General features: G+C 41.1%; 2 protein-coding genes across 2 annotated transcripts; both read left to right on the plus strand.

The window, feature by feature from the left end:
* Nucleotides 1-1,822: 1,822 nt before the first annotated feature.
* Nucleotides 1,823-12,325, plus strand: LOC138594584 (LIM domain kinase 1-like). The gene is made up of 15 exons (XM_069665731.1): nucleotides 1,823-2,058; nucleotides 5,320-5,458; nucleotides 6,152-6,261; nucleotides 6,393-6,566; nucleotides 6,827-6,932; nucleotides 7,076-7,347; nucleotides 7,435-7,624; nucleotides 7,741-7,827; nucleotides 9,321-9,452; nucleotides 9,538-9,597; nucleotides 9,697-9,762; nucleotides 10,071-10,257; nucleotides 10,510-10,565; nucleotides 10,678-10,835; nucleotides 11,051-12,325. Exons 1-15 carry the CDS (start codon nucleotides 2,015-2,017, stop codon nucleotides 11,607-11,609), a joined length of 2,340 nt encoding a protein of 779 aa, XP_069521832.1. The 5' UTR covers nucleotides 1,823-2,014; the 3' UTR covers nucleotides 11,610-12,325.
* A 1,936-nt stretch (nucleotides 12,326-14,261) lies between these two features.
* On the plus strand, nucleotides 14,262-20,070 carry LOC138594593 (septin-5-like). The gene is made up of 13 exons (XM_069665743.1): nucleotides 14,262-14,307; nucleotides 14,689-14,705; nucleotides 15,542-15,928; nucleotides 16,406-16,502; nucleotides 16,703-16,789; nucleotides 16,979-17,102; nucleotides 17,225-17,359; nucleotides 17,482-17,599; nucleotides 18,991-19,092; nucleotides 19,173-19,269; nucleotides 19,488-19,650; nucleotides 19,813-19,915; nucleotides 19,999-20,070. The coding sequence occupies exons 1-13, from the start codon at nucleotides 14,262-14,264 to the stop codon at nucleotides 20,068-20,070; spliced, it is 1,548 nt and encodes a 515-aa protein (XP_069521844.1).
* Nucleotides 20,071-20,665: the final 595 nt, after the last annotated feature.

The raw sequence follows: 20,665 nt of genomic DNA on the forward strand, positions 1-20,665 counted from the left end.
TGACAGTTGTTTCAGGTTATTGTGATTTGAAAGCAACTGAAATAATTGTGCATTGTTGCACATGCACAAAATGTGAAATGGTAGGGAGGGTTTTTGTCACAAGTCAGGAGGAGGAAGCACATTCAGAGGCAGATGTTGGTTGGGCATGTTAACCTATTGTGGTATTCTAATAACCACATTGAAATGAGAAAAGGAAACAACAACAGCCTGGTACAGCCTGGGGAGACTAGAAAAGTTAGAGCCGCAGTCAACTTTGTCTTCCTGGTGACTCATATAGACCTATGACATACTAACCTCAACCACACTACAACATATAATCCTGTATACTTTACAACAATACGTGGTGTAGTAAGTAGTCTACTGCATAGGTGCTTGTAATGGCAAACTGCAAAATGAGCAAGATGACACTAAACCATACTAAACATTTATAAAATAACATAGCTGATCCTCACTCTGACAGAAACATACATTCAGTGAAATAATAGCAGGTGAAACAGCAGATAAGTGACTTAGTTTTATCACTCTGTCAGTCTGCTTCTCCCTTACTCCCTTCACACAAATACCTGTCTTTGTTTTTAGATTGCAGAACTTGCAACATGCATTAAAGGAGTAATTCGCCACTGAAAAAAGCCACTGTCAGTCAAAGCTGGTGTTCTCTGTAATCGATACTATAGAATAATAACATTTAAAATTGCCGCCATAGCTGTGGAGAAAGTTGTACAAATAGCCTTTGGTTTCCCCCATTTTACATTCCTACAACACCCAGCGTGCATTGCGCCCCTCCCTCTGAAAGGAACGGCCCAGCGAGAGACGCTGGAGTGAAATACTACGGCTTCGCTGCAGGCAGCAGCTCAGAGCGGTACAGAATCCGAAATACCTGGATCGTTTATAAAATCTTCGGGTCTGCAGTCTATATTTCAAACCTGATGATTTTGAACTACACATGACATCGGAGGCGGGCATCCTGGATTGAGGAGATGTAGTTTAGAAAGCTCCCTGGCCCCAGACGACGTAAAACACGTCATCTGGCGGAGGTTTTCCAGGGCCCATTGGAGAAACAGATCGCGTCCTCCAAAGGCACAGAGCCAAATTGCATTTTTTCCTACCATAATGGCATTAGCTCCCTATAATACCATGATAGAACTGAGGTTGAAAAATCGGCGAACTGGCCCTTTAAGAAAATGCATCTGCATACATGGCACACCACTACTACAGTTTGACGCTATAGTAGTGTTGGAAATGAACTTTGAACTAGCATACACATTATGAGGAACCCACAGTGCTCCCTTCTGATTTGTCATTACTCTGTTGTCAAGCGCTCTACAGCAGCAGGGTCATAATCTGAGGTTCTCTTAACTCCATACTGAACAGTATCTACAGTTTTAGTCTGAGCTGTTCTTCTTATGCTTTCAATAAATTCTGCCTGTTTGTTGTGTGCGATGAATAGAGTACTTCACTGCGGGGTCAGGGAGTGCAGTAATTGGGGCATTCATAAAGAGATTATGCATGTGCTGATGGAAACAGGGCTCATTTCAAAACAGACTCTCTCACACAACTCATGGGAAAAACACATACTGCATCGTATAAACACCCATGTAGCTTCACATTTTAGACTGTGAGCTTAACTCTCTCTGCTATGTGGACACCGCAGAAGAGTGTAACTGTATCTTGAAGAGGTCTACATACTGAAAGTAACAGGAGAGGGTCCTTGGAGCAGAACTTCTATACTGGGATTGGTCCATTTCTGAGCAGCCAGCAGAGGGACACTGGCCAGCTGGTGCCTGTGGTTCAGAGGTTGTTCTCACACAGCTACTCTGCACATGAGAGGGGGAACTCATGTGGACAGGAAGCCTGTGAGTGAGAGAGAGAGAGAGAAAGAGAGAGAGAGAGAGGATTAAAAACAAGAAAAGACAACGCCTGTTTCTACACAGAATAATAAGTATAGGAGAGTCCTTTCTCCTGTCTTAACTTTGTGGATTGTTTCAGTTGACTATCTGTGGACTGACAGGGCAGAATGTCACGACGGGACCAGAGGTTTCGGAGGGGAATGAAAGGACGGTAAGAGCCGCTGTCATTAGTGGGTTAGTTGTGTTTGTGTGAGTGAGAGTCACTAAAAGTAAGACAGACAAATGAAGCTAACTGTAGCTCAGCATCTGCGATACTTCCTCAAACAGAGCTCTGCAATGAAAAACAAGTCTTTTTACTTTCACATCCATTTTTGTATGTGTGTGAGAAGTTTATGAAACCAAAGCAACAACAGGCAAACGCACTGCCTTGTTGTGTGTCAAAGCAGGCTTCATTACAATCCATAACTTAAGGTGTTTTTGTGTTTGTGGTTTTCCCATGTTTTACCTTACCAACTTTTTCTCATGTCTATATCAAAACATACATAAAAGAAATCGTTAAGATTGCCCAGAGTGTATTCACAGCACATACATATTACAATTGAAACAATATCCCTTTTACACCAAACACAATGCCATTAGATCAAAAACAAATGTTTCCGTTTTAGAGCTTTTTTTTCTTTAAGAGGAAACCCAGCAGGACGACATGGACAGAACAGGAGGAAACCGCGGCAGGAGAATACGTCATCCGATTCTTAACATTTGACCCGACATCATGTTTGTTTCATGTACAGCAGGTGCTGGTGTGTTTGCAGCCTCTCTACTAGTGGCAAAGGGAGACATCTTAGAACAGAGAGGAGGTTCATGGGTAAAGACATGGCTGATGAGGGAAACAGATCTAGGTAGAAGTATGAGGGAATGGGTGGCAGTAGGAAAAAGAGAGAGGGTAATTTCTCTGAATGTGTTTGCCACAGCCAATTCCAGGGTTTTTTTCACGACCAGATGTTAAGGTAGAATCACAGATGTGAAGCTGGAAGGTTCCACATCCGTCGCCAGCAGCACAAAAACAAAGACAGGAGGTCGAAAATAAATTGCAGCTGCCTGATGGTTTTATTACTTAATTATTTCCTCATCGATGGATTGCAGGCAAGTTTAACAGATCTGGAACAGTACTTCCCATAGTGTGTAGATGACCATACTGTGACTCTCAATTAACAACTGACAAAAGATGTGATGCTATTTCCAGTTCATTAAAGTATTTTCTACCATTAAGTGATATTTTTGACATTACCAACATGGTAGTGGTGGGCACACTAGTGTGACTGACTGACCAAGCTCATTCCCAAAACCACCACAATTTGACTGATTAATACCAAAGCAAAAAACAAAAGACGGGTCATGCTTATTAATTCTTTCCTTTATGTAACAAAATGTATTAGGGCATGTATGACACAATTTACTGTTTTCCTAATGTTAAGACATGAAGTGCCTCTAACATCGCAGGGAAGTTGAGTCCTTCTAAACCTTATTCTTAACCTTAAGGCAACCTTTACATCCCCTATTGTAAGAACAGCATGACATTTACAGTGGAGGTTTGGAGAGAGGAAACATGGAGCTGCACTCTGTCCAGGAAGTCACCTCCCACTCTGGCTGTAGTGTCGTACAGATAAGGAAGCAGCTTTTTACTGTACATAGATATTATTCTACATTCAGTTGAAGCCAGGATGCTGCTGGTTTCTTTTCTGTTTTCGTTTCTGTTTACAGATTTTAAATGACTGAAAGTAAACACACATTTAAGGAACAAGTGGTTGTTAAGTGGCAACTGTTGTAATGTGTGCACTTTGTTAAGTTCTCTTTTGCTATGTTTGAGTTGGTCTACCCGTGGGAAACTATCATTAAGTTAGAGTGTTTTTGTGAGGACATGTGACTGACCAGTGACCCTACATGGGAAGCCCTTTTGTAAAAAGGAGTTTGAATGTTCCCTCTGTCACGATGACTTCAGCAGATCAAGATCTATAATGCCTCATTGCAACACTGTTACTGAAAAAAACGGTATTTCCTCCAGGCATGTGCTGGAGAAGCAGCAGCAGCTTGATATCTCGGCCTTAGAGATATAATCTAGAAGATTTCATTACAATAAATGTCTGTTAAGTCACTATCGCCAAATAAGGTAACACAATGGTGATTGAGCCGATGGCCCGCTGATGAAAGCCTTTGCATTAGCAGTATTATGGACTGGGTGTCTGTGGCGACATTCGCAGAAAAAAAATCACAAGCGGCGCCCAGTTAGTGACGCGTTTTCCATCACCCAGCAGTGGTTGGTCTGCCAGAGAGGGTAGGAGGAGCTAATGCAACAAACACACCTGTGTTAAGTGGCTGCTTTTCCAGTCTCTGCAAGTGTTGTGAGTAATCTGCTATGGCTGAACAAACAAAGAAAAGATCATGACTACAGATACAACTTCAAAAATAAGCACAAATGTTTAAAAAAGAAACAAATTCGACGCTCAGATGAAGGCAAACAGTCTAAAAAGGAAAGCGACCGTCAGCGAGGAAAATCAAGAGTTTAAACCGTAACAAAGGGAGCCAACTGTAGACATCTGGTTATCTGGGAATTTCACTTCCATAATTGCTCATTGTTTATCGCCATGAGGTGCCGGCAAGTAGAACGAAAGTAAAACCTACCAGATTATCACTTTGACTTTGTGACAAACAAAAGCATTAGGATGGTTTAAACCTGTAAAGAGAGAAGGGGAGTTGGGCATTGTACCAGTGACTTTTCAGGGATGTAAATCACAAGTTTCTTTGTGGTATGATATTATATCGATTCCTTAGACAACAACAAATCATGTATATACAGTCTGCCACAAACTATTTCAAGTTGAATCAGTTTAGGGGCTTGCAATCAATATGAGATTTTATCAGTGCACGCTTTACAAAATCATCTACCAGTAAGTCAACTTACAAAGTGCAACTAAATTATGATTCGACAATTCTGAGCTCTTCCAAACATTTAAATTAAAAACACTTCAGTCTTTTAAATAAAAAGTAAAAATAGACCTTATGTAATTCTCTTTAAGTATCTGACTAGCCAGGGGTTGTGCTTGGACGGAAACTGTGACACAAATGTAACCATCGTAAAAAATGATGACTTTTATCACTGCTTTCACTTTGCATCGATCATCTTAAATTGTTGGTCATTGAATTGAAAATAGGCTTTACTGAAGGCTATTCAGTTATGGTCCATTTGACCTGGAAATGTTCTACCTGATCCCGTGTGTGATGATCTGGCAGGTCGACTTGCCTCGTCTCTTTTGTTCCATCACTGATGAGGCTCACGTTACTTTGCTCAAACGCACCTGTGAAGTATCTATCGTCTTACAGCCTTAACCTAAATATGCATCGTCTCATTTCCTCTCAACAACATCTCACTGTTTCACCGTCACACTCTCTTTTCCCTGCTCCCTCCTTTCTTTAGGTGTTGTGAGTGTAGCTGTATCCTGTCCCACTGGTACTATGAAAGAGAGGGAACGCTCTTCTGTAAGAAGCACTACTGGGCCCGTTACGGAGAGCACTGCCACGGCTGCAAGGAGAGCATTACAACAGGACTCATTATGGTAACTTCATTATCAGCGTAAATAAGAAGAAAATCCTTCCTTGATACCTAAAATTAGGGCTGTAAATAAGAGGATAACTACAATATTTGCTGACTGGTTCTTCCCCTCTGGTCTCATTCTGTGATGCTGACTAACATTTTTTTATAAGCCACAACATCACAGTTAAAAGTGAAAGAAAAGCAGTCTAGTGCCAAAGTCAGCATAGCAGACAATCCTCCTTTCTGTTTTTGTGTTCACTCGCACCAAAACAACTTGGCCAGTGAGAAATTGATTGAATTGATCAACGAAGCAGCTATTTTAAAACAAGTGCTTTACCAACTATTGAAGTCTATTTTGTTCCTACTTACAAGTGACCATACAGATATCGAAAATGTGACAAAACATTCACAGAGAGCTGATGCCAATATCCTCTGATGGATCAAACAAGAAATACAGAGTTTCAGCATGCTACACCAACAATTCAGACATTGAAAGCCTTCCTGACTCTGTGTTTTGTCCTGGTGTGAGTAAATGGCTTTTTCTTTCAACTCTCAGAGGATATCCTCTGAAAACATCCTGACACTACAAGGCATTGATGCAGGAATGCGCAGAGAGAAGCACAAATCGGAGCTAAATTTGGCCCTCTTGTAAAAAACGATTTTATTCTCTTGCCCCTGTATTGTGTCTTACCACATTGTCTCCCTGTACAAACAGGTAGCCGGTGAGCAGAAGTACCACCCTGAATGTTTCACTTGTGTGAGCTGTGAAATGTTAATTGGAGATGGAGACACCTACACGCTTGTCGAACGCACGAAACTCTTCTGGTATTTGTAAAGCATTAAACTAGTGGTCTCTATAACTGCATGTTGGAGGTGAACAAAATGAGTAGAGCAAAAATTGTAATTTATTCTAATGAGTGTCCTGACTTCTATCTCATGATGTGTCTATTCTGCAGTGGCCACTGTTTCAGTCAGGGTGTAGTATCGACTACAAGGTCAGCTTCTCCACTCAGCAAGAGTCCCCATATGGTGGCGCTGGTGTCTTTCACTCCCCATGCAGATGGCCAACGAGGCCTGACTGTAGCTACTGACCTCAGCCAAGAGAATGGCCTTCTTGTCACTGTGGCAGGGTGAGTCTCTCAATGGAAGAAGTCAACAAATGTGAATTTAGTATTCAATTGGTGCTACAGCCTGGCAATTTTCTGTCTTACATAGACTGAAGAGAAGTAGATTTAGCCTCCAGGTCTGAAAACTAATGCCTAAGTGTGTGCCTAAAAGTTGCAACATCCCTCCCATATCCACCCTTTTGTCAAAATATAGCCACTTTTGGTTCAAAAAACAGGAAGGTGAAAGTTTCCTACACTCATTTAACCCTTGTCACTTTCCTCAGGTTAAATTCAGCTGTCCTCAGCCCTGACCTGCTGTCCTGTATACACATTGGTGACCGAGTACTAGAGATCAACGGCATCCCTGTCTGCAGCCTTTCCCCTGACGAAGTAGGTCTCAAACTACCAACTGTTTAAGCAATAATATTATGACCATATGATAATAATTTTAACCTGGTACCCACAAAACAAGAGTTAAGCCAGGAAAACGAATAAAATGTCACCAAAAGACAACAGAGTATCTTCTCCTCTAGATAAACTGTGTGATCCAGGAAACAAGCAGACCACTGCAGCTGACCATTGAACACAACCCCCAGTCTCCTGACGCTCTCCTTCCCTCAAGCAATCCCATGGAAGACATCAGCTGCCTGGACCCCTGTGTCCATAACGAACTTTCTTCAACACACAAACTTCCGAGCCTGGAGGAAGAGCCAAGTCCAGAGGAGGCGACAGATGAACAAATCAAACTGAGCCTCTTGCCGCCTCAGCATCAAGGCACGACGGGAATGCGATCCAGACACATTCAGTAAGTGCTGAGTCTCAGTTCACTTTGATTCATTACTTTCCTTTCTTTTCATTCAAGTCATTTTCTTTTAAATTTTTTCTTTTCCAGGCGCAGCTGTAGTATAGATAAGTGTCCTCTGGCCCCTGGAGCATTGCCGCTTCTATCTCAAAGGAGGGACATGGTTCGCTGCGAGTCTCTTCGCGTAGACCCTGGAGAGCGGACCCATCGCATCTTCAGACCGTCAGACCTTATCCATGGAGAAGTGCTTGGCAAGGGCTTCTTTGGACAGGCTGTCAAGGTAGCGCACTTACATTTTTCACAACTTTCACTTTGTTCCTTTAATTGTTATGGCTGACATTTTCAGCTCTTGACATTGATTTTAATCAGCATTTTGATTATCCTGTTTCTGTCAAGGTAACGCACCAAGAGACAGGGGAGGTGATGGTGATGAAAGAGTTGATAAGGTTTGACGAAGAGACACACAAGACTTTCTTAAAGGAGGTAAGTTCTAATTAGAGTAGGAAAGAAACCATGTATGTCGTGAATTAGGCAAGTTAACATTACACACTCACATGGGGCAGCTGTGGCTCAGTGGTAGAGTCGGTCGTCTTTCAATCGGGAACGATCGGTTTGTGGTTCGATCGCTAGCTCCCTCAGGCTACATGTCGAAGTGTCCTTGGGCAAGCCACTGCACCCCAAATTGCTCCCAGTGGTATAGCCATCGGTGTGTGTGAGCGGGATGACTGATTGACGGTTGGGCACTTTACGTAGCAGTCTCTGCCATCAGTGTGTGAATGTGTGTGTAGGAATGTGACATATAGTGTAAAAGCAGCTTTGTGTGGTCGCAAGACTAGAAGTAGCACTATATAAGTGCAGTCCATTACACTCACATCTACCAACTTTACTAGTGGTCACATTATTCAAGATAATACTAATTGGTACTAAAGCCATAATGCAAGTTAAGGACGATAGTTTCTCTTCATATACCTTTAGGTTTAAGGTAGGGCTGGATATCATTAAAAAATATGACCCAATTAACCTATACCAGTAGCCTTAAAGTGACACTAGCTGCTGCACTAATGTTCCACATTGCTAAGATGTCTGCGGTTACTGTGACGTTGTGTTACGTTGGTGTTAGCTTCTCAATGTGGCTACTGTTCAGCGTTGTTTCATGGCGGTGTGGCTGAAAATATCTTTGTGAAGTGCCCGGGCAGTGTTACTGTTTCGGACTTTCTCCTGATAGTTCTGTGTGCCTGTGCTCTCACGGCTAAATGTTCACAACATCAGTGAGATAGTGAGTTGGTGCTGTTTTTTCCACAGTCTCTGTTAGCAAACTAAGTGCTGGTGGTTTTGCTAAATAGAATTAGCTGTAGATTACCGTTCACAGCAAAAACACTGATTTCCGCTGGTTTGATGTATATCTGCTTATATAGTGTTGGTGGTGTAATACATCGGCTGTGGTTGTTGTCATTTCACGCTTTTACATAGTGTATATCTGGCTCCTTCAGTTGCTGTGGTTACTAGCCTGAGCACGCATGATAGCCTCCTCTGCGGGGAGGGCTTTGGAGGCAGGACTAAGCGCCGCAGAGAGAGAGGGGGAGGGACCTGGAGGTTATGATCTTTCCAATTTTGGAGCAAAGCCCGCTCTCTTCTCCATCTTACCTACTGCAGCTTTAAGTCTGACCGTGCTTGGTGTGATTGGCTAAATCACACAAATAGCAAACCCATACAAATAGTTGTTTATCTAGATATGGGTACAAAAGGAATTGAATTCACGAATAAATTAAATGTAGCAACTTCAATACTACTTTCAGTCGATACCCTACAAGAACTGAGTACCGATACAGAGCCCTCGATGGTAGTAACAAAGTTTCATTCTGTCAGTAATGTTCCCTAGCACAGTTTTAAACCCAACCCACCCATTTGAACTATTTTTACTTCGCAACAATTAAATGAAGCATTTGTTTAAGAACATTTCTGGTCAATTTGTACAGGTGAAGGTGATGCGCTGTCTGGACCATCCAAATGTTCTAAAGTTTATTGGACTGTTTTACAAAGACAAGCGAATCAACTTTGTCTCTGAATACATCAAGGGAGGAACTCTCCGAGAGACCATCATGAAAATGGTAAGTTAAAATATTTTTTATGTTTCTCTGAGAGTAATGTCAAAGCACACAGAGAAAGCATTTTGGTCACAATCTGTTGTTGTAGGAGAAGGAGTTTTCCTGGAAAACAAGGGTGGGTTATGCCAGAGATATTGCAGCTGGAATGGTGAGTCTTTCTGGTTATTGTTCCTAATGTAAAAGGTTAATCAAAATCCTTACTAAGTCCAGTAATAACCATAATAAATAAAACATCTCTCCTTTTAAGGCCTATCTACACTCCATGAACGTTATCCATCGAGATCTGAACTCACACAACTGCCTGGTCAGAGAGGTAAACGGTGCAATCACACACATCAGTAAACATCAGATATATTCACTGTAACACAAACACATCCAAATTTCCCCAGTTTTGCAGTGTTACATCAATATATTGACTCCCTCGTTTCCCTGTTACTTTTTGCAATTGCTATGAACAAACTAGACGAGCGTCACATTTTGTAGCCAGCTCCATTTTGGATCCAATTTCAAGCTACATAAAACCTTACAGAGCATTTGTTATTTCATTAAGTACACTTAAAAACAATAAAATAAACCTTCAATAAATGTGCTAAACGTTCCTTTCTCTCTCTCCGGGTTTAGAACCAGACTGTGGTCGTTGCAGATTTTGGACTAGCGAGGCTGGTGATGGAGGAGAGAAATCAGAGCCGAACATCCTCTCTGGAACGGCCTGTGAAGGGGACACTGTCAGAGCTCCGCAGGCCTGACCGAAGGAAGCGTTACACTGTGGTAGGAAACCCCTACTGGATGGCCCCTGAGATGATCCATGGTAAGGGCATGAGGTTCAAAGCTATCAGTTATAGAAGGGGATTGCCAAGATAAACTTAAATGGCACAAGCACAATATTTCTGATTATGAGAAAAGATGTTTCACGTGGGACCTCATAGCTAAAGGTCTCTTAGGTTTAATAGCTGTTGTTATATGAATACAGTGAACATAGGATATCTACATCTTCATCATAGGTCAGTATGGGACACTAAGAAATGGTTCACATTTCCCATCTCTCCTCTGCATCTCTCAGGGAAAAGCTATGACGAACGAGTAGACATCTTTTCCTTTGGTATTATGGTTTGCGAGGTAAATATTATTTAAAATTTTGTGTAAATTTCACAGAAACAAACCTACATTATTCATACTCGTAATCAAGCATCTTAACACTTGAATATGGATCTATCTTCATCTCTATTAGATAATAGGTAGAGTGAGTGCAGACCCTGACTACCTTCCCAGGACAAATGACTTTGGCCTAAATGCAGCCAGTTTCCTGCAGCAGTACCACCCTCAACAATGCCCCTCAGCCTTCCTGCCCCTGGCTGTCCTCTGCTGTGACATGGATGCTGATAAACGGTATGAATGAAAACAAATATGCAACTGCAGACATAACTTACTATGTGGCAATTTGCTCAGTTAGACTGAGACCAAGTACCTTTATTGGGTTCCTGGACTGTGTGCTGTCCAAACAGTGTATAGTGTACTAAATAAAGCAAATGCACTACTGCAGTGAAGCATGTTAGGCGCTTCAACCTCTCATCACTACAGCTCCTTGTCTTTCACTCTTTCAGTCCATCTTTTTCCAAGCTGGAGGAGTGGCTGGGGAACCTGCTGATGCACCTTGACATCGGTTTGCCTCTGCTTTCTGAGTTGGAGCAGCTCCGCAGAGCCTTTTGGCAGAATCACAACCACCAAAACCACTCTCACAACAAGGATAGGACTCTTGACTCTCCCGAACAAACCCACTGTTCACTGTCACAAAGGCCGAGCCCCAACACCAATCAACATTCGGACAATGCCATTAATCACATAGAGTCGAATCACCACACTCAGATCCGAGACCAAATTAGCACATCTCAAAGCCAATCGGATGAAAAGCAACACACACATGACAACCGTGACATAAGGACTGAACAAAACCACTCTTGTTTGAGCAGAGAATATGAGGACCACTCACAAGACGAGACTCAGTTTTCCTGTAAACACAATAACCCCCCAGGACAACCAAATGCCAAGCATGAGCCCTCAAAACCACTCCAGGTCAACAACTCGCAGCTGGATCGGTCAAACAGGCCGAGGAGCTGCAGAGCTCAGTGGGACAGCTCTTCAGAGGACAACTCTTTTCTCTGACTGCTAAATCTGTTGGCTAAAACAGGCGATCTACAAAGGGACAAAAACACTTTGTGAAGACATTTGTGCCTTCTCAACAATCAAGAAACAAGTTTCAGAGCCATTAAGCTGTATCTGAGGAACTATTGCATCTGCAGTAAATATTTAAATGTAGCATGATAACAATTGCCTGGCACATTACATTTGCCTCGTATTGCTTTGTTAACAAGTATTTGTGTGGTTTCAACTAGAGTTCAACTGATACTGGATTTAGTAAATGACCATTTAAACGTTTAAGCACTCAGTAATTAATGTAATAAAGGTATATTTGCCAGTATGCAATTTTGATGAGGATTCGGTTCTTCAGTTCCCCCAAATTTTATAGCACTTTCTAATGATCTTTATCCAAATTACCTCAAACTAATCTTTGATACTTTCTGTTGCATACTTGGATTTCTCTTTTCTATTCAAACAACATGTATCATGATTCAAGTATCTCTGATAAGCTAAAAGTGGCTGGCAAATTTCTCGGTTGGACTCTAGTGTTACCTTTTTCCACAAGCTGTGAAACACATGGCACTTTACACATTAAGTTACATTGCATGAGTTCATTATTTATCACAAAGCTTTAATGTATTTTCTGTTTTATTTTTTCTCACCACATTCAACACACTGAGCTGTGAATAAATCATGTTAAAGCTATGACTGTTGTTCATTTAATAAAAGAAAATTATAAGTTCAGGGGACTCATTTTAAAACATTATTTGGTATTAAATGACTCATTACTTGGTGTAACTTTTTAAAATGTACTTCAACTATTGCCAATGCAGTCCTTTATCAAAGCAGTTGTTTAATAGAAGGTATTCCTGAAATAGCTACAGGATTTTGTTTGTGACATTTCACCTTACACTACAGCTTAGAGTTACATTACAACCTTAAAGGAATATGTCAAAGAAAACCTGTGTGAACGAGGTTTTAAACACTCACCTAGACTGTATATAAAGATGGACGACATGACAGCTCCCTAAAAGTGAAGCCAAAACATTTCGGGCACCCCCTGCTGACTGGCTGCAGTATTGGTCCTAAAGCCCGCCTCCTCCATGTTAACAGGTGGGACATGGGTCAAACTATACAATCAAAATACACGTCCGATACATTTTTCTCAAACATGGTTTCTGTCATTATAGCTAGTTATTATCATGGTGATTTACGTCCAAGTGTTCATTTTTTTGACAAGTTTATTTTTAATTAGTTATTTGATGCTGTCAAAATGATAATTGACAGCTCTGTTGACAAAATCGGCTCCTGCAGCCGATCAGTTCCGGGTGAGCAGAGTGGAGGACGATCCGCGCGTGGAAACGTAACTAAAACAATCACTACAACATTAACCTCAGACCAACACAAAGAAGCTATTCTGCTGTTAAACATGCCGGTGTGCGGGATCCTTGCTGTTTTTTCAAAAGTAAAGTGTGTGTTTGGGTTCACGGAAGTGGCTACGGCCACTTCACTCGCCAATCTCTACTGCGAAGTCTCTGGCTCCATATGACGTCACCATCGCAAGATGGCAGCGCCTATCACAGGGGCTATTTTGGCATCAATTACGTACAATGGGAGCAGATGGAGACACGTTGTCCATCTATATAGTCATTGGTTTTAACAGGTTGCTCTGAAATATACATTTGCAACTTACTTATTTTCTTTAAGGCAGCTGTCATTAACTTGTGTTAGCGTTTAAGCCCATTATGTCGGATTATATTTAGATAAAATGGAAGCTAGCTTGTGTCTCTATGCGTTGCTAGCTAAGTGAAAACGGGTTAAAATGGATTCTAACTATCATGGAAAAAATATCTCGACTTATCAAACTTATATAGTTCCACTTCCAGGTCTCAAATATCCATCTTTGAGGTCAGAATGTAGCAAATACTCATATTTTTGGCAAAATATGGCAAAAAATCTTCATTTAGCCGTTTCAGCCATTAGTTTTTTGTGGGGGTTTTTCGGACGCACGTTAACGTTCAACAGCGTTCAACGGCTAACTTAAGCTAAGGTAACTGGAAACATCGTATGTAACTTCAGAAATATTTCTGCATATTTTGGTGAATTTTTGTCGTGTTTAAAAAAATAAAACAATACTAAAGTAGAGTAGTTTACCGTAAAAATGACACTGGCGAAAGTGCGTCAAGCTTACCTTAACGTTGTTTTTTCTATTGGGGTTGCCGAGACTGCACTAACGTTACATGAGACACACAAGCTAGCTTAATCTTGGCATGAGAATGATGTGATCATTGTACTTGTTTTTTTAAGTAAAGTTTTATAATTATGAGTACAAATATAGTATACATTGGTGTATGTTAGGCGTTGTTGATATCATACTGGACTAAAGTATTATTACTTACTGTAGCTTTTCAGGGAATTAATGTTCTACCTGCCTGGTTTCTCTCTCCTGTACTCAGTTGTTTACTACGTAAATCCACGTCAGAGCGGCAACACTGAGCGGACTTCATCCCGGAGCTCAGTCTAATGCATGGACCCACATACACACGTACGCCATATGCCTCGTCGCATTTTATTAGTTCATATATAGTTTGGTCTTACGGCATCACTTACATTATTGTCGACCCATTTTCTGCCTCTGATCTGGCTACAGCTTGAGAAGCCGGCTGCTGCAGTATTATGGAGCACATGTCCTCTCCTGTCAGGTTCCGCAGCAATAAGAAAGGTAACGTTTCGTCAACTCCTACATGTATACACAAATAGTTTACACAGAAATAGTCGTTTTGAAGTCATTGCGGTAAAAAAAATATACACTATGAAAGGCTTTACATTTCCTGCGCATGTGTTTGACATAAACTAAGGGAGAAATGTTTTTATAGATAGTTTTTCTACTAGTTTAAACCTTTAGTGCTGTATTTGTTATTGTTAATTGTTTACAAGAGGTTATAGTAAAGCTACTTTTTAAAATTCATTTAGCCTATTATATTTACACAATGACCAGTAGCCAAAGTGTTCTGTTCCATTATAAAGCTTATATAACAAGTCTTCTGCATTGTATTTCACTTTTAATGAAGTATCTAAATTCCCAATTTTTCCTCTGCTGCAGCTTTCTCAGAAAAGGAGGTAGGACAAGTTTGTAGAATAGTATTAAATTATAGTGTATATAGTGTGTGTGTGTGTGTGTGTGTGTGTTTAAGTGTTAAATCTCCAACCCCCCACCCTGTCAGAGCATTAGAAGCTCAGTTAAGCTTACTGCAAAGCTTTGTGGGTAATGAGAGCTGACAGGTAGAAGGATGCTAGGTGAAGACTGATCAGGCCAGCAGCACTAAAGGCTTTGTTGTTTTGCTGTCTTTATACCAGGTCAACAGGGTGATGTTTGCAGACAAATGTGTATCTTCGGATATGGCGGTGCGGCCGTCTTAGCTGGTCATGTTAGCAGGTAGAGTGGGAAAAATGACCTGTGAGGGGACCAAGGCCACTGGCTATATGTACAAAAGCTCCTCTCTGAAAGATATGCCTTAGCAATTATCAAAAAAATACTTTGGCTTTGCTCTAGTTAGTGTTTACTAACCCTCACCTCTCGTCAGTGTGTTGTTCTTCTCCCTTCTCTGCTTGGACAGATGGAGAAGTGCCTTGGTAATAGTATAATGGGATCACAGGTCAGGGATAATCAGTAAAGAAAGGGTATAGTCCGCCACTACTACAGAAGACATTCGCTCATCAGGTCATCTACTCAGAGAGCATGACCCTGACTGAGGCCATTTGTTCTTCATACTTGTAGGGTGTTCATAGTGCTATTCACTTTTTGTATATTCTCTTTAATATCAATCCTCAAATTGTTTTCCAAGTACATCAGAAAATAGGAAAGCAAGATTGCTTCCTTTTAGTTTTGATTAACAGTTACATTTTTTACCCTTCTTAGTGTCTGTATAAAACCATGTGTTACTGTCCTGTTCTAGTTTTCCAGTCTGTCCATTGAGGACCAGGAGGACACTCAGTTTCCTTATGCCATGAGGGATCTCCCACCCGTCTCAGGACCTGGCGAACACCAAACAGCAGGCCACCAGACGCCAGTAAACTGTGAAGCAGAGGAAACTGGGATAGGGATCAATGGGAGGTTCCACAGCCTTCCCGGGACTCCCTCTATGCACCATCCCATCCCCTGCCACTCTGCTGGCTCTCCCACAGTCCCTCCCAGACCAAATCGCATGGGTGTAAATGCAGAGTTTCACCCCCCACCCCTGAGGAGGCAGGTTGTCACTCAGGTGTCTCTGGACTCTCCACTCGGCCAGGCCTCGCGTCCACACAGCCCCTGGGGACGCTTTGATCCCTACGACTCTCCAGAGGTGTCTTTCTGTTTTCTCTTGTTATTATATGATGAGTATGTGTGCACAGAATTTTCTGTTTTGGATACAGAAAATCTTACACATATCTTATATGTGTAAGATTATTATTTCAAAAATATTATTTAATAAAAATGAAATTAAGAGAGTTTTGAATTAAGTAAAAGGAAAATGATAAATTAAGCAAATAAAAGAAAATAAACAATATAATCATAAAATGTCAGCTATAGTTAAAATACATAGCAAGCATTTCTAAGCATGATAAACGAGTAACTTTGTTCAATAAAAAATGACGTGTTAGAAGATGGTGACAGAGTAGCAAGAGAGCCTAAACATTATTGTTCAAGGCCAAAGTAGAGACAGTTATTTTAAAGGGAAAAATGTCATATCTAAGAATTACTGTGAGATTTAAAAAAAGCTAACTTACCTCAAAACAATATTGGCATACAAAAATGTTCTGTTTTTGTTTTCTTTCTGCAGGATCAGGACAAGGAATATGTGGGTTTTGCCACATTGCCCAACCAGGTTCATAGAAAGACAGTAAAGAAAGGGTTCACTTTCACGCTCATGGTGGTAGGTGAGTCCTCCCATTTATCTGCTTACTGGAATACTTTAATTGGTTTGTTTCACATAACTGAATGTAGCGTCTCTCTATAAGAGGACTTGTGTTGCAAGCAGGTTTTCTTTTAATAAACATCAAGAAGACTGAAACTGTGTTCATATATTCTACATTTGTGAACCTAATTATAAACAAATCTGACTGATTTCTCTTTGTAGGGGAGTCTGGCCTTGGTAAATCCACACTAATCAACAGTTTGTTCCTCACGGACCTCAACAAAGACAGGAAGGTTCCTAATGCACAAGGTAATATTGATCCTGTTATTAATTTGAATGTGGTGCATGTAAATTGAGTAGAAAATTAGCTGTAGCAAGGCTATGTAGAAGCATGATCTCTTTGTAAATTAAAAAAAAAGACCCATAATATTTCTGGTGCAAAATGTGTTAATTTCTTCCGACCTTTATGCACACTCTTAACCTGTTACCCGTCTGCAGAGCGCATTGATCAAACAGTCGACATCGTCAAACACACAGTTGGCATTGAGGAGAAAGGAATCAAATTGAGGCTCTCCATCATAGACACGCCTGGTTTCGGAGACGCCATCAACAACACAGAAAGGTGAAGTCATCAAGACGCACCTGCATATTTGTTCCTGCAAACTCAAAACACACTTATTCTCACCTTGTAAGTTCTCCCTCAGCCTTGTTGTTTTACTCAGAGATATTCTGTGTTTGCATCAGCTGGAAGCCAATAGAAGACTACATCGATCAGCAGTTTGAACAGTACTTTAGAGATGAGAGCGGGTTGAACAGAAGGAACATCCAGGACAACAGAGTCCACTGCTGCCTGTACTTTATCTCTCCTTTTGGCCATGGGTACGCTGATAACAAGTTTTACCTCTCCACCTGAACTAAACATAACTGCATCAGCCTAACTGAAAATTTGATCTATATATGTTGGGCATATCTCTCTTACGTGTTTGTTTTTCTTCCATCAGTCTTCGACCTCTGGATGTGGAGTGTATGAAGGCCCTGCATGAAAAAGTCAACATTGTTCCTGTTTTGGCCAAAGCCGACAGCCTGACACAAGAGGAGGTCTTCAGAAAAAAGATGCAGGTACAAAATCCAGAAGCACACACAAAGACACCACTGCCTGAAACAGTGACACATGGCTGAAGTCACTTTTTTGGTATATTGTTTCAAAGGTATCTGAAGCCCAATTCTTCTAATAGTTGTAGAGCTATTTCACTGCAAACCACAAATGTCACCTGGATAACCAGGATAACTTGGGGGATGAATTAATCTTAATAATGTATCACCTTGGGACCATGAATGTCTTTAAAGCCCCCCTCCAGTGAAAGTGTTTAACCTTGTAAACATCTCCATGTGGTGTTTTCCATGTGCTACAAGACATATCAGGGACAACATAAGCAGTAATCTCCGTGGCTGGGCCTGTTTCCTTTTAAACTGCAGTGTACCAAGGACAGGCTGAACAACACGTTTTCAGATTGGCAGGTTTGAGACGTCACAAACCTAAGGAGCCAATCCCGTTAATGGACGAGGTGACGCTGTGCATATCATTATATGCAACCTCACAACTTACTGCTAACGTTAACGTTACTACTACTAATTACTACATTTCAAGCTAGTAAAGTTTCACCAAGTTGCCACTAAACGATGGCAAAGACGTGTTTTGTTTTCGTGCAGTGGGGGTGTTTGGAAATTTGCATAGTGGGCGGGGACTATGCAGATTCAGGAATTTTTAATGAAGGACGAGATGCCTTGGGAGGATTTTTAGGTAATTAAATGGATTTTGCAGAAAAAACAAATCAGACCGAATTTATTATTGCAAGCATAGCATTTTATATGTCTTACAACATGACTGGAGCCGGTCTTTAAAAGTTTCAGAGCTATTTAAAAAAAATCAAAATAATTCAAAAATCTATGAGGTGTCGTTTAAAGTCGTGGACCAACGCGGAAAAATTGACATCAGCATAGACACACAACAGTGTCTAAAAAAGAAAAAACATAATAAGAAACGCAGGAGAGACCGAGATGTGCGCAAGATGTAACCCCAATAATGCAACTTGATATTGTCTTAACTATGATCAGTTATAAAATATATCAAATATATGGCCCAGGTTTGAAAATAACAGAGTTACCCTCATTGAAATAAGGGAATCGCTATTGCAACCACACAAAGATGTGTTTTATGTTGTGTGCTGATTTCAAGTCCTTTTCATGGTGCATTCAAATGTTGTAAGTCGCTAAAAAGCTATGCCTCACCTTCTACACTCCCAAACAACAAACTTCTCTCTCCCACTCTGCTTAAGTTTCCAACTTCATCTTCCTGCCATCAACTCAACTCTTGCAAGATTTCAAAGCAAGATTTCTCCTAACTAAAAGATCTCACTCTTTAACGCCACCTCACGTCTTATGGATTTAAAAAATATTTTTCTCTTTGTCTATTTCTCTCATCATAGTTTCAATGTGTCTGTGCCCTCTAGATCAGAGAGGAGATCAAGCAGTTTGGCATCAACATCTACCAGTTTCCGGAGTGTGATTCAGACGAGGATGAAGACTTTAAAAATCAGGACCAGATACTCAAGGTTTTAGACTTTTCTGGTGATTAAAATGTGCCGTCTCATTGCAGTCAAGAGTGTTTGATAGTTTTTGCGTGTCTCTGCAGGACAGCATCCCGTTTGCAGTAATTGGGAGCAATGTTCAGGTGGAGAGTAAAGGTCGCAGGTTCAGAGGTCGTATCTATCCCTGGGGGGCGGTAGAAGGTATAACACACAAACACACATTAAAAACTTCAAATGTTTTCCAGTTTTATTTTGATTTCAGCTTAAAATCTACTGTGGCTTTGGCAATTTTTAACTTGAGTTGTATTTGCATATGAAAAAGGATTGACATTTTATACATCTTTTTCCTGCTGTTGTACCTTTAGACAACAATGATACAAGTCTGATCCAATAACGCACAATGTCTTTACATGTTTCAGTGGAGGACCCAGCTCACTCTGACTTCCTGCTGCTGAGGAACATGCTGGTGAGGACGCACATGCAGGACCTGAAAGACGTCACCCGGGAGACACATTATGAGAACTATAGGGCCCAGTGCATCCAGAACATGACGCGCATGGTGGTGCAGGAGAGGAAACGCAGGTGGGTAGGAGTCGGGATGTGCATGGTTCGATTGTTTGATTGATCCCGTTCTTGCTTCTAGATTTGTTTTCAGGGTCTTTTAAAAAGAGCAATACATCCATGAAGCATATAAGCATGCTGTTGTCTTTTCTTCTTGTGTGCTTGTGTTAATATGCGTTTCAGTTTGCGTGAGAAGTATCGAGATGCAAGCGAAGCAGATTTCCCTCTGCCGCTGGCTGTCGTCGACACAGAGAGGGAAAGGCTCATCTTTGAGAAAGACGAAGAGGTATGTCTCCCTTAACTGCCTCACTCATTCATTCACTCTGTAACACGTGTAATCACCGCTTCTTTATTTATACCCTTCTGCAGCTGAGGAGGATGCAGGAGGTGCTGCAGAGGATTCAGGAGCAGATGCAGCGCAGCCAGAGTGAAGATTGCTGACTCTCCCATTACTCCCCGCTGGAGGAGACGGATGAGGAGCACAGAGGAGGCCCTGTTTTATGAGGTCTGTTTATCAAAAAGAGATGGGCTTACAAAGAAACAATGCATCTTGCACACTTAAACATCAAGCAAGCTGATTGGCTGATCCTGTCTGCAGACCAATTTTAAACGACAGAAGAAAAAACTTTAGCCGGGCTGCCTAAACTCACTTAAGTTTCCAATTTATGTTTGCAATGCAGAATATTCTCCTAAGCTCCAGGTTTTATTTATGAGCAATGCATAGTTGTGTCCTTTCCTAAGTGTTTCCTAAGTTATAATACAGCACGTACTGTATGATCGTCAGTTCGCATGTTTAAGCCTCACTCACATCATCATCCTTTAACATTGCTAGATTACTATTGTCAGTGTTAGCTAGCTTCTCCAAAATGAACAGACTAGAAGACAAAGAAAGCCAAACTCACAGAAGTTAAGAACGTTTGCTCCTTCAAGAATATGAAAAGCAAAAGCGAGTAATCCAGAGTGAAACATAAGTGAACATTTTACTCAACAAATACGCACAAGCCGAAGATATGTGAGGAAGTAACTGAAAAAAATC

This window comes from Semicossyphus pulcher, unplaced genomic scaffold (genome assembly GCF_022749685.1).
Source record: "Semicossyphus pulcher isolate SPU_LCO1_2020_fin unplaced genomic scaffold, fSemPul1.0.p SCAF_10, whole genome shotgun sequence".
In the NCBI taxonomy this organism is placed as follows: domain Eukaryota; kingdom Metazoa; phylum Chordata; class Actinopteri; order Labriformes; family Labridae; genus Semicossyphus; species Semicossyphus pulcher.

Coding starts and splice junctions, on each gene's coding strand:
- LOC138594584 (XM_069665731.1), top strand. CDS start 2,015: ATGTCACGACGGGACCAGAGGTTTCGGAGGGGAATGAAAGGACG. Junction 9,763..10,070: donor ACAACTGCCTGGTCAGAGAG/GTAAACGGTGCA, acceptor CTCCGGGTTTAG/AACCAGACTGTGGTCGTTGC. Junction 10,836..11,050: donor GACATGGATGCTGATAAACG/GTATGAATGAAA, acceptor TCACTCTTTCAG/TCCATCTTTTTCCAAGCTGG.
- LOC138594593 (XM_069665743.1), top strand. CDS start 14,262: ATGGAGCACATGTCCTCTCCTGTCAGGTTCCGCAGCAATAAGAAAG. Junction 15,929..16,405: donor ATCCCTACGACTCTCCAGAG/GTGTCTTTCTGT, acceptor TTCTTTCTGCAG/GATCAGGACAAGGAATATGT. Junction 16,790..16,978: donor GAAGGTTCCTAATGCACAAG/GTAATATTGATC, acceptor ACCCGTCTGCAG/AGCGCATTGATCAAACAGTC.